At 47.3% G+C, this 11,843-nt stretch overlaps 1 protein-coding gene across 2 annotated transcripts; it reads right to left on the bottom strand.

Annotated features, from left to right (window-relative positions):
• Positions 1-285: 285 nt before the first annotated feature.
• LOC309883248 (V-set and immunoglobulin domain-containing protein 4-like) lies at positions 286-7,078 on the bottom strand. Of its 2 annotated transcripts, XM_082771152.1 has the most exons (8): positions 6,897-7,076; positions 4,077-4,433; positions 3,056-3,337; positions 2,737-2,832; positions 1,891-1,956; positions 1,331-1,444; positions 978-999; positions 286-637 (listed from the first exon to the last, which is right to left on the bottom strand). In XM_082771152.1, the coding sequence occupies exons 1-8, from the start codon at positions 6,949-6,951 to the stop codon at positions 427-429; spliced, it is 1,203 nt and encodes a 400-aa protein (XP_082627278.1). In that variant the 5' UTR covers positions 6,952-7,076; the 3' UTR covers positions 286-426. The 2 variants fall into 2 exon arrangements, with proteins under 2 accessions (XP_082627278.1, XP_082627279.1); XM_082771153.1 differs by lacking the exon at positions 1,331-1,444 and having other exon boundaries at positions 6,897-7,078.
• Positions 7,079-11,843: the final 4,765 nt, after the last annotated feature.

Genomic DNA, 11,843 nt, shown 5'->3' on the forward strand with positions numbered 1-11,843 from the left:
TGCAAAATCCAGGGGACATCCATTTCTAGCACAATTCCTGGCTCCTCACCTGCCGGCATGTCCTAACAGGGGAACATGCACTTTAGAGTACATCTTGCTGGTATTATTAGCTAACTGTTGCACCCAGCAACACTTTGACCTGGAGGCTGCTCAGAAATTATTTTTTTATATTAAAAAAATAAAAGTAGGTAGGTAGATAAGCACTTGGCTGAGTGTTTCTGCACCAACTGCAGGGACTCATTTGCCAAAGACTAAGGTGGTTATGCAGTTCGCCTGGATTTAAAAAAAAAAAAAAAAAAAAAAAAAAAAGAAGGCAACAAGACTGGTATATTTATCGGAGGAGAAGGCAGGCAGGAAGAATAGTTTCCCTTGGTAAAGTTTACCATTCAGTATCTGCAGCCGCTCATGTGGAAATGTGGTACTCTGCTAAAAGTTTTGCACTTCATATTCTGATTCCATGGAATTCAAAAGGGTCTCATACTCAGGATTTTTGCCCTTGCATACATTGTCATAGTTGTTGTCTTTCATGGTGACAATTTCATAGGATGTTTCAGCCTCCAAATTTATCTTTTCTTTTAGGCACTGAACAGGTACTTCTGCATCAGTGTCCAGTCTTGTGACTTCTGCAGTGCTATGGCTGAAATAAAGAAACATTAAAAAGGAGGACTAAATCAAAAGTAATTATATAGATATAGATATAACTCTTAATAGAAAAGTAATATGAAGTGTTTATGGGTTAAGATTAGGATGAGGTACTACTCCTGCACTAAGACATTAATGTCCTGATGCTGCTAATAAATTAGACTGTCAAGGTATTCAGTACCTGCCCCTGCCCTTCCCCTCCCCTCCCCCCCCCCCAAATAAAAATTCAAAGAAATCTTTGGCTTTTCACTGAATAAATAAGCTTTTCTGAAATAAATGTCAGTATGATAGCCTCAAAGTCTTCTCAACATCACAGATGAAAAAATTATACTCACAAAGCAACTTCATAGGTGGGTTCTGGGAAAAAAAATAATCAAAGAAATGTATCAATAAATTTTATGATTAATGTGCCACAGGGAGAAACAAGAAACAAACAAACAAAAATAAACCAATCAAACCCAGCTGCTCCCGGGCATTCCCACCTTCAGGAGTCACCCTCCCACCCTGCCTCTCCCTGCGGGAGAACGGCTGGGGCTGGGGCAGGACAGGGGCCGAGGCAGGGTGACGGGGAGGACGGGGGCCATGGGGAGAAAGGGGCCATGGGGAGGATGGGGATATGGAGCCGCGGAGGGCTCAGCACCGCCCAGCGCCCCGCCGCCCCCCGGCCGCGCCCGGCGCCGCTGCTCACCCGCCTTGGTCCGCCGCCGGCACAGCAGCGCTGCCAGGAGCCCGCCGATCGCCACGCCGCCGAGGGCGGCCGCCAGCGCGTAGAGGTGCGGGGAGAGCGCGGCCCGCGGCGGCCCTGCGGGAGGTGCGGTGCGGTGAGGGGACCGCAGCCCGCGCTGTGCCAAGCGGACCAGAGCCCTCTGAGCAGCGCGGGTGGCAGGGGTCCCTCGGGCTGGTGAAAGCTTCCAGTGACCGCTGACTTTGCTTGACAGCCCGGTGAAAGCCTCAGCCGTGGCCAAAACAGGGACGAACTGTGAAGGCTGGGGCTGAGATCGTTGTTAACGTTTTCATCCCCGTTAAGGCACAATCAGAAAGCAAACATCAGGCAATACATGAACCCTGGAAGGCCTGTGGATGGGCGGCCGAGAGGGCGGCTCCTGCCTGCGTTTGACAGGCCCAGGGTTTGCTCCCAGCAGCAATGCAAAATGGGGCAGTCGGTTTCAGTGTCTGGTCTGCAGAGTGTTTGCCAGCCTGCCCCTCCCTGTGCAAATCGTGTGTGTTTTCACCAAGGGGCTTGCTCACCTGTGGCAGTGGGAGCCCTCTCTGAAACGACATCATTCCTGGCGGACAGCGTTGCTGTGGACAGATCTGCCAAGGCACAAGGGTGAACGCACTGCAAGGGGTCCCAGAGCTCCCCTGCAGTGTCAGCCAGAGCAGCCTTTTCCTGGTGAAGCCACTGCAGCGAGGCAGGGAGTGAGCTCTGCCTGGGCAGTCTGCATTATCTAAGGCTGTCACTTCTGAGGTGCATGGAAAGAAAACACCCATCTCACCTGCTCCCATACTGACGAGCCATAATTTTCTCTCTGCCGTGTCATCCTGTATGTTCTCTGACAGCAGGCTCGCACACTACCTGTGGCACTCATGCTGTCCTGTCCCTGGCCATCAACCCCTGCCAATGGCAGCCCTGTGGCTCTCGGCACTAGCACCTGCAGCTGGCTACACCACAGCCAGGGATGCCTCAGCTTTGCCTCGCTGGGACTCACCCAGGTTGCTGCGGGACTTCCCCACTCCCTCCCTCCCCGGCTGGCCTGGTGTGCTTCACCACAGGCAGCAGCATCTTAAGGCTCCCCAGGGCACGGAGCCCTAAGGCAGGTCTTGCCCCGGGCGACTCCCGGTGAAGCTGTGTGACCCCTGGTTTCCCAGCCCATGGTCTCCCAAGCTCTGGCTCGGCTGCTGTTGGGGGGCTCCACCCCATCACCCCCATCTGAGCTCCTGCTTGCAGGCAACAGGAGGGACCATTTCTATCCTTCTCCAGAGAGGATCTGCAGCCCCAGAGGGCCAGCATGTGGACTTGTCTCACTGACAGCCTGTGCCATTTGCATGCCAGCAGGGTGGAACCAGCCCGTCGCTGCCACCCAGGTCACTCACCTCCCAGCACATGGGGAGCTTCGCTGCCTTCTGAGGGGAGTGGGGGTCCTGTGTGCCGGCTGGTCCCAGGCGTGGGTGGCTGTGTGACTGGGGACCCTGTGGGACAGACTGCTCATCAGACGGTTTGCTGCATGCCCTGCCTGAGTTCCAAGCCAGGCAAAAGCGAGATGTGCCAAGGGCAGAGCCGGGCTCCCCTCCTGAGCAGCGATCCAGACACGATTCACATTCAGTGCTACGTGACTGATCCCTGGGCGAACGGGAACCATTTGCCTCACTGGTTCCTGCCGCTGAGGTGAGGAGCTACAGGCTGGGGACTCACCTCTCACCACCAGCTCAACGGCATCGCTCCGCTGCACCACCCCTGCCCCGACTCTGTTCTCTGCCTCGCAGTAGTACATCCCCGCGTCGGAAGGCCGCAGGCTGTCCCACGTCAGCTCGGCCTGGCTGCTCAGTGGCAGGGCTGTCCCCCCTGGCACTGCCCGGAACCAGCGGTAGCTGATGGGTGGGGACCCGTGGGCCACGCAGGTCAGGCTGGTCCTGGCTCCCGCTGGCACCGTCAGCCCCAGCGCGCCGGCCCTGATGGTGGGCTTGGTTGCTGGCACTGGAAGACAAAGCAGAGGGACCTGGGTTGTGCTGACCCCGGCAGTGATGGGGGCAGGTTTCCTTCACTCCATGGCAGCTTGCGCTCTAGCCCTAAGCTTTTTTCCCAAAGGGGCAGAGGCAGCATCGCCTCTCCACTGCATTGCATAGGTTGAGCTCTACACACCTGTGCCTAGGGCAGGTTCACACCAGCCTTGCCACCTGTTGCTACTGCCACATCACAGAAGGCCTGCTCTGTTGGTTCAGTGCTTGTCCCATCCCTCCCAGTAGCCCCCCTGAGAAAGACTGTTTTTTAAATGCACACTGAGGATGCTTGCAAAAGGGAGAAGGCACATTTGGCTAGTATGACACCTGCTTGCTCTCCCGTTTGCTATAAGAACCAGAGACACTGGTTATCGGCATAGAAAGAAACCCAGACCTGGGTGCTATCTCAAACACCTGTGGATCAAGTGGCCCATTGGTAGATCCAGACCGGGGTGCTGACTAACTGCTCCCCCCTTCCCCGATCCATCCGTACCCCTCCACAGTGCCTCCACAGAGCATCAGTTCCTCCTTGGTTGGTTAGAGGGACTAACAAAGCCAGGGACAGGAGAGGCTCTTCTCATCCAGCTACCTCAACTCTTAGCTTGGATATGGGTAGACAGTATGGGGAGAAAGACATCCTGCCAGCTCCCTTTTCTCCTACATGCTCCATGGATTAGACTGTTTATACAAGAGCAGGGCTTTATTGCTGGATTTACCTTTGATGACTCTAACTGTAGTGGTCACATCCTTTGTTATCAAGCTGTTATTTTTAGACCTCCAGATGACTTGACAGGTGTAGTGTCCGCTGTCGGGGATTTCAAGGTTCGTGATATGGAGTGAGGCATCCCCTGGGCTGCGCTTTGGGACACTGACCCGGTCTCGGAACCGAGCCAACAAGATGTGGTCACCAGATTCATCCCTCCGAAAGATGGTGGAGGTGCTGTGGTCTCGCTCCATGCTCCAGGTGAGTATTTGCTGTGTGAAACCTTCTGAGGGCATGTATGTACATGGTAAAGTGGTGGAGCCCATCCATTCCCCTTCCACCTGGTGGACAGCAGACAGATCCAGGAGGGCTGCAGGGAACAAGAGTTGAAGGGAAGAAATAAGAAAGCATCAGAAGAGGGGAAAGTCCTTAGGACAGATAGGAATCACCAGGCAGTGGAAGCCAGCATGCATCTTAGATGTGCTGTAGCCCACCCACAGCCAGCTAAATCGGGGCCTGTCCCCATCTCACTGAGCACAGGGAAGTGAATAGTTTCTTTGAACTCATGGCTATTTTTATTGTTTCTCTCTGGGTGCTTGCCAGTTCTCAATTCCTTCTCAGTATCGAGAGGCACAAATCCTGCTCCTGGTAGCAGCATCACAGCTACAGTCTTCACAAGACCTTAAGCAGTATCTCTTATTCCTGCTCCCTAGCCCCACTTCATGCCCTGCTTCTGCTGCTTGGCTTTCTGCTTATGCTTGCAGGATGAGTCAAGCAGCAGTGGCCTTCCCCCCATTGCTGACACTGACTGTTCTGACAGTAATAATTGCAGTTACCCCATACCCTCCGTATGGGAGGAAGGATGAACAAATCAAATTTATTGTGTCACTGCAATTAAGCATGCTCATTAGGCTCCAGGTTTGCACTTGTTAACATCACTAACTTCTTACACAGCTTCCCTGGTGCTCACAGAACCCAGCAGTACAGCTGTGCAAGCACTTCTCTCTGCAGCAGCACGTCCCAGAGCTGACAGGAGGGGCCATGCAGGGTGGGGAGAGGGTCTGTGGATCTCTGTCCACAGGAGCAGCTGAAGGGACTGCTGGGGTTGAGCACTGTGGAAACTTGTTTCTGACATGGAACACTGGTTTTCCTTTACTATATGACTTTCAGTGGGCAGGCACAGCTCCATTCTTCAAATCTCACATCCCAAACACAGTTCCTTGCTATATCAGCTTTTAAAGGTTTTTTCCATTTCTCTTCTTCGTTTTTTCACAGACTCCCATCATAAAAAACTAAGGATGGTAGCTATTTAGAATCCTGCTGAGAAATACCCTTAGAGTATTTGGTTCACTCAGGTTCAAGCACATTGGCTACTGAGTGTATTCATCCGGACAGAGTTTTGTTTAAAAATCTCCTCTGTACTGTTTTGCATTGCTGTGTGCCATGTAATTGCTGCTAGCATCCACTGATTCCCTGTGGACTCAGCCACTCTGTGTGTGCCCAAATTCAGCATTAGCTAGGATGACCTTAAAGGAGAGCTGACTGAAGGAATGGGAGAAACTCAGCAATATAAAAATCTCTGAGACACCATTCTTAAAAGAAACATTTCCTCCCTGTGACACTTATCAAACTGGATGTAGACTTCCAGACAAATTATGTGAATTCTCCCAGCAGGGGGACATAGAGCTGGACAAGACAAAAACCTGAAGAGCTACATTTAAAATTAGCAGACTGGTCAGAGGAAGTTGTATTACCTGTAATAAACGGGTGGAGGGGGATGGAACAGGATGGGACATGATGACAAAAAACAACAACAATAAAAACTGTTATACTCTGGTCCCTTTTGTAAAAGAGCTGATCACATTCCTTCCTAGCTTGCCAGCACCAGCTTTCCTGGTGGTGTGGAAGTGGTATGCAGGCAACAGCCCTTAAGTATCTGGTCTGAATTCCTGGAACTGGAACAGTGGACCAAAACCAATCTTTTTGCTTTAGCTTTGGAGGACTTCAGATCTGACCTAGAATTCTTGGTTCATATCTGTCTCCACCAGACAAACACACTGCCAAAGGCTCAAGTGGGCACAGGAGAAGAGGGTGTGGATTTTGTGGTATCTAGTTTACTCTCCCAGTCTGTCCAGCTGTCTGTCCACTAAGACCACAGCTCCTGGGAAGTGCTTCATGTAAGCAGCAAATTACCTGAGTTTAGCTGGACTTGACTCACCTCTGACTATGCCCTTTTATCTCATTCCCCCTTCCCCTCTCTCCCCAGAAAGGCACGGGTTATGTTCCACTGCATTAACTCCCAACAAGTAGCTTAAGAGACAGATCCTAGAAATCTGCAGAGCTGCTTTGTGAGTTAACAGGGTACATACTTCCACCCGTTTTTCTAAATATCAGGAGCAGTTCTGCGCTTGTGTGTGCACCTTGTCAAAGCACCTTTCTCAAGGTTTCTCAGATCCTTCCTCTGCCAGTGTCAGTTGCCCTGGGAGCAACTGATTCCAGAAGAAAGTGCATATTCCAGCTTCACAAAAACAGTTATGGAAGGTAACTCACCACACCAGAGCAGGTCCTCTCCAAGGGTCCTGAACAATGTTGTTTTGTTCTTGCTTTGGTGCATAGGAGCTGACCTGCCTAATACTGCCCCACTCTCAGAAGTCCCTCGTTGTACCCAGTACTGAGGAAGACTTGTGAATTGTCAGGCTCTATTTTTCAAACAAGAAACTAAGGACTTTCCACATGTAACAACTTTTAAAAATAAGACACTATAATTCAGAGGAATTTCCCTCCCCTCTTAATACTCTGATTTTTCTTCTTGTGCAAGGAAGCATTTACTCACCATTGCAGCTGATGAAAGCCATCACAAACACCGCTAGCCACACCACTTCTCCCATTCTCCCAGAACTGCAGGTCTGCTCTCCTTTTTCTGCACTTCGTGACAGACACCCTCACGCCTTAGACCAGAAGGCAAGTCACAAACACTTCCCTTTCTTCTGTCCTGTGTCATCTAGGATTCAGGCTGTGCTGCCCTTTTTCCTTCCTTCTTTCTGAAATATCACGAGTCCATTTCACTGATGGCTGAGGTGAAGGGTGAAGGATGAACAAAGACTGTAAGCAACTTTCTGGTTCCATTTCATATTCCCATCCCCACCCACTTCTCTTACCATTCTCTTGACTTTTCTGGCTAATAATCTATTTTTTTTTTCCCTCATAATAGTGTGTATATTTGTTCTTTCCCTTTCCTTTATTTTTTTATTTTTTTTTATTTTTTTATTTTTTTATTTTTCACTTCTTCCATATTTGTATTCACTTCATAATGAAAGAGGTTTATGATGGCTACATAGTCAAGTAATCAGTAACAAGGGAAAACAAACCTGAGAATGCTTGAAAGGTATGAATTCAGTTACCTCTGACTTGTCTGTGATGGTATGGCCCAGCAGGATACTCAGCACCTCTTTCCATTGCACTGTAAGTGCTCCAAACTGGGCATCCAGAACTGGAAAAGCACATTTGGGAGGCCTGACTGCATTGACTCATTGAACACCATGCAGGAGCATGAGGCAGAGACCAACCTGCTGTGGCTCAGTTCTGTTCCTTGAGTGTCTTCTCCTACTGATAGCAGTTAACTCTTTTACCATGCACATTTACTCACTTCTGCAGCAGCTTCTGAGTAGGCCAGTCTGTGGTCTGAGTGAGGAAGAAAAACAGCCTTAGTTTCTTTGCCTAAGTCTGAGCCTTTTAGACCAGAAAAAAGTAGGATGCCATTTTTATTTTTTTATTTTTTATTTTTTTTTCTGTTTCAACAGAAATGTGTAGAGAAGTATTCAAAACCCAACATCCTGCTCTTTACTATGGTAGGAATTTCCCTGCAAAAGCTGCATTTTCCACTACCTGCCTAGAAACTGTGCTTTATTGCAGTGCAGCTGCAACTGCAGTTGTATGTGGCAGGGACATGGAGCAGGTGCATAGTGAAATGAGAGGTTAACAACCTAGAGTCATCTGAATTTAATGTTATATAAGTTTTTACCATCTACAGGTGAGCAAATGGTCACTGCCTGGTGCTCTCATTTTCACAGCATCAGAGATTATCTTAGTAGACATTTCTGCAGCAATTGTCTAGCGCCTGAGCCTTTATACTTACTATGTTTCGTGCTCTGCAAGCACATGCAGTGTTTGTTTTCTGAGAAGGTGACTTGAATCTAGGAAGTGTTCTGGACACACTCTGTAAGGGCACTTTTAAAAGTAGATCCAAAAGTTATCAATAGGTGTTATGAACAGAATTATTAAGAATTTAATATGTGGTTAACATTATCAAAAGGAGAAAGAATTAAAGAAGATAAGAAACGTATAAAAGCAAGCCTACTGACCTAGTGAATTCTGTTGTAGGCCTTTAATTAGTCATGAAAGCAACTTTTTAATATTTACACAATAGTCATGCCACAGCATATAGTTTTAACTGCACCATTCAACACCACACATTGAAATGCTTCCAAGAAATAATTCAATTTCCCTTGCCATTCCTCATTATTTGGTCAGTGGAGAAGATTTCTGTCTGCACAGACTTCTTGACTTGAAAGAAAATTGTAATGAAGGAAAAGAAACAGCAGACTCCCCTGGAATACTTCTCTCACAGATGTCAATATAGGGGGTCTAAGGTTTGCAAGAAACTCAGAATAGTTTCTTTGAGCAGGAAGCAGGTATCTGAAATATAAGGAGCCATTTTCTGTTGGAGCTAGGACAAAAGCTCCAACAGAGCTTCCAGCAGCAATTTGTGTAGTTTTACCTCAGCTTTGACCCATCATGACAGGTATCTGTTCGGTTTAGCTGGTTACACTGCAGCCAAGTTCAGACGTTTTTCAGGAAGTGTTGCAGTTCAACAGTGATGTCTGGCTCCTTTTCTGTGCAAGGTAATGAACACTGGTGACTGTCTTCATTTTCCAAAATCAGTAAACTGATGAGAACAGTGAAGGTTTTATTCACTGTTTGGGCAGAGGCACGTCCATGCTCGGATGATTTGCTGAATGTGATTTCAGCTGAGCTCTGCTTATTGCTGCAGTAAAACTTGCAGCAGTACAATTTTCACTAAAACTATGGCAAGCATGGGCACCCTGGAGGAAAAAGCTGAATGCGGTGTGGCAAGACATGGTGCAAAAAATTCTTATGAGTCTCCAGGCTAAGAGCTACCTCCAGCTGTCATCTTTCTGAGAAAAATAACAGGCAATGGTACCATCCATTTGTGCAGAGCATGTCCTTGCTGATACAATGAAGACTTGATTTGGGTTGCCTTTTGTTCTTGACTTCTCTGATGATACCATTCCATTCTGTCTGTACCTCATCTGCCCACTCTCTGCCATCAGGAAGCCACTAGCTATGTTTGAGTGCTCTCTTCAATCAATCAATCAAACATAAAAAAGCAATTGTTAATATTCAGGCATTTTTTTTTGAGAATGAATGAGTCCATTTTCAGGGAGGTGATTTTAAACCAACATTGTGCACAATTTTGTCCATGACTGGTAATAGAAGCTTGTGCTAGTAACCTACCTCCTATTCAAAAGACTATGAAAGAAGACTATTTGGATTTTGGGGAACGTGCTCTGGAGCAAGCTGAAAACCCAAGCTATAACTGCTGATATGGCAATTTTTTGAACCGGACATGCAAGACTTCCTGAAGATGTAATCATACAGGATAAAAGTTGACTACTTAGCTAAACCAAACATAAAGAACTGTAGTTCCTAAAATGTGATTTACATGACATCTTTGTCTCCCTGGGACAGAGATGTAGCTGCTAGTGTTCTTCTCCCTGAGTCCCGTGGTTTGTCTATTTCTTCAGGGGCACTCCTTGTGGTTTTGCATCTGACCACATGAAGAAATACCCTTTTACGTCTATGTAGTTGCAGTGCCTCTGTATTTCAGTGCTTTGGATTGAATCCACTGCTTTCACCCTTGTAGTGCCAGTCAGGAAAAATGCCTGGCAGCCTTTCCCCACACAGGCACCCACATTCCCACTGCACACTGGGTATAACACAATCCCAAGAATCATTTATTCAACTCAAAGTGACCAATATCACTCTCTGGTCTGGAATTTCTGCTACTACATCTCTGGCTATTTAGAGGTAGTGCAGCAAGGATGCCTGTTTCATAAAAAAATGAGTGCAGGTGGGACCTCCGACCCCACTCATAGGGCTCAGCTGTGCAGAGCCTGGATCTTACCCTCAAGTTTTGAGTCTGCCAGGGGCCAAACAGGTTTTATGCAGTTCTCCAGTTGTGATTGATGCAAATAAGTTTTTAAGTCTGCAAGAGGATGAAATGCAACACCAAGCTTTGTGCAAACCACCAAGTAGGTAACTGAAAAAGAAAGTTCTCAAAGTGCTCTTTATAAAGAATCCACACTTGGGAAAAAAAGGCCAAATTTTGCTGCAGAACAGGATATTCTTATTTGGTCTAGCCATAGCCAACTTACAGACCTGGCTAAACAAAGTGTAAATGCTTCTTGGATGTCCCACAGAAGCTAACTCCAGGAGCCTTTACAGTTGCGTGCACCACAGTTCTCTCACATTTATCAGACAATCACACAGACAGTTAAGAAAATATGGCCTTTGTTCCACACAAAGAAACAAAAAGTTATGTAAATAAGCCCAAGTCATGTAACACAAAAGTGATGTACAAGTGATCTTTCCAAAAATTAACTTCCCAGAAATCCCCAAGCCATTAACATCAGTTTTAGGTTATCCGTTACCTCAGCCAGACCCTTGTAAATGCTTCCTAGTAATAGGAAAGGAACCTGTATTTATATATGTCATCATCTGAGTATTTATTTCCTACTTGGTACCCCCCTAGGGGTTCACAAATGCAGATACCAACTGCTCCCTATACCTTCAGGTTTTGCACTTACTAAGTACTGATGCTTTTGGCAGCCCCATTGCTATCACAATTCTTGCTCTTTGCAAGTTCCTCCTTTAGTGACTCCACAGAGACTGCTTGAACTCTGAGTTTAGTAAACACAAATGCTGGTGTAGGATGATCCGCCTTGACTTCAGCTCGTCTTCCTGATGTGCTGCTGCTAATATTCAGACCCTATCTCGTATTGTCAACTGCTTCAAAACCTTGAGGGCTTCACCATCTTGTGCAAAGTCCACACCTTCTCTTTGAAAACAAAGATGAAAGAAGAAGGGAAAGTGAGCTAACTCCTGAGAACTGATAGCAGGGGTACATTGTTTAAAATAACTGCCTCAAACTAGTGTAACACAGAGGGTCTTTTCTGGCTAGTTTAAAACTAGCAGTGGCAGACATGCAGGCAGGGAGGGGAGAGCTGGCAGTGCTGGCTGCATTGTCATTCTTTTGTCCGTGCAGAGCTCTGATCTAAATTAAATCACAGAATCATTCAAGTTGGAAAAGACCTCTAAGATCATCTAGTCCAACCTTTAAGAGCCAAGTCTTCTGGTTTGGTTGGCTCTACCTACCGCCCCACTTACAGAAAGGGCAAGCTCTTTTTCCTTCATTCCCCAAGCAGCACGGGCCATACCCACCTCTTTGCTCAGATGTTGAGCAAAACAGGCACTTGGTTTTGGAGCACTTCAACTTTCCAATTGTTCCATATAACACTGGAGCCCCACATTCCCCTCATTCTCATTGCAATGAGTTCTGAGATGAACCTGAGACAGGTGGGCTGCTTTTCAGTAACTGTGACATTCTCTTTGCAGCCCCTCTCCATCAAACACATACATGCACACACATACACAATTTTTTAATACCCTTTTTAAACAAAGAGAACATTATTGCAAGGTC

This window comes from Aythya marila (assembly GCF_965140915.1).
Source record: "Aythya marila genome assembly, chromosome: 13".
NCBI lineage: Eukaryota > Metazoa > Chordata > Aves > Anseriformes > Anatidae > Aythya > Aythya marila.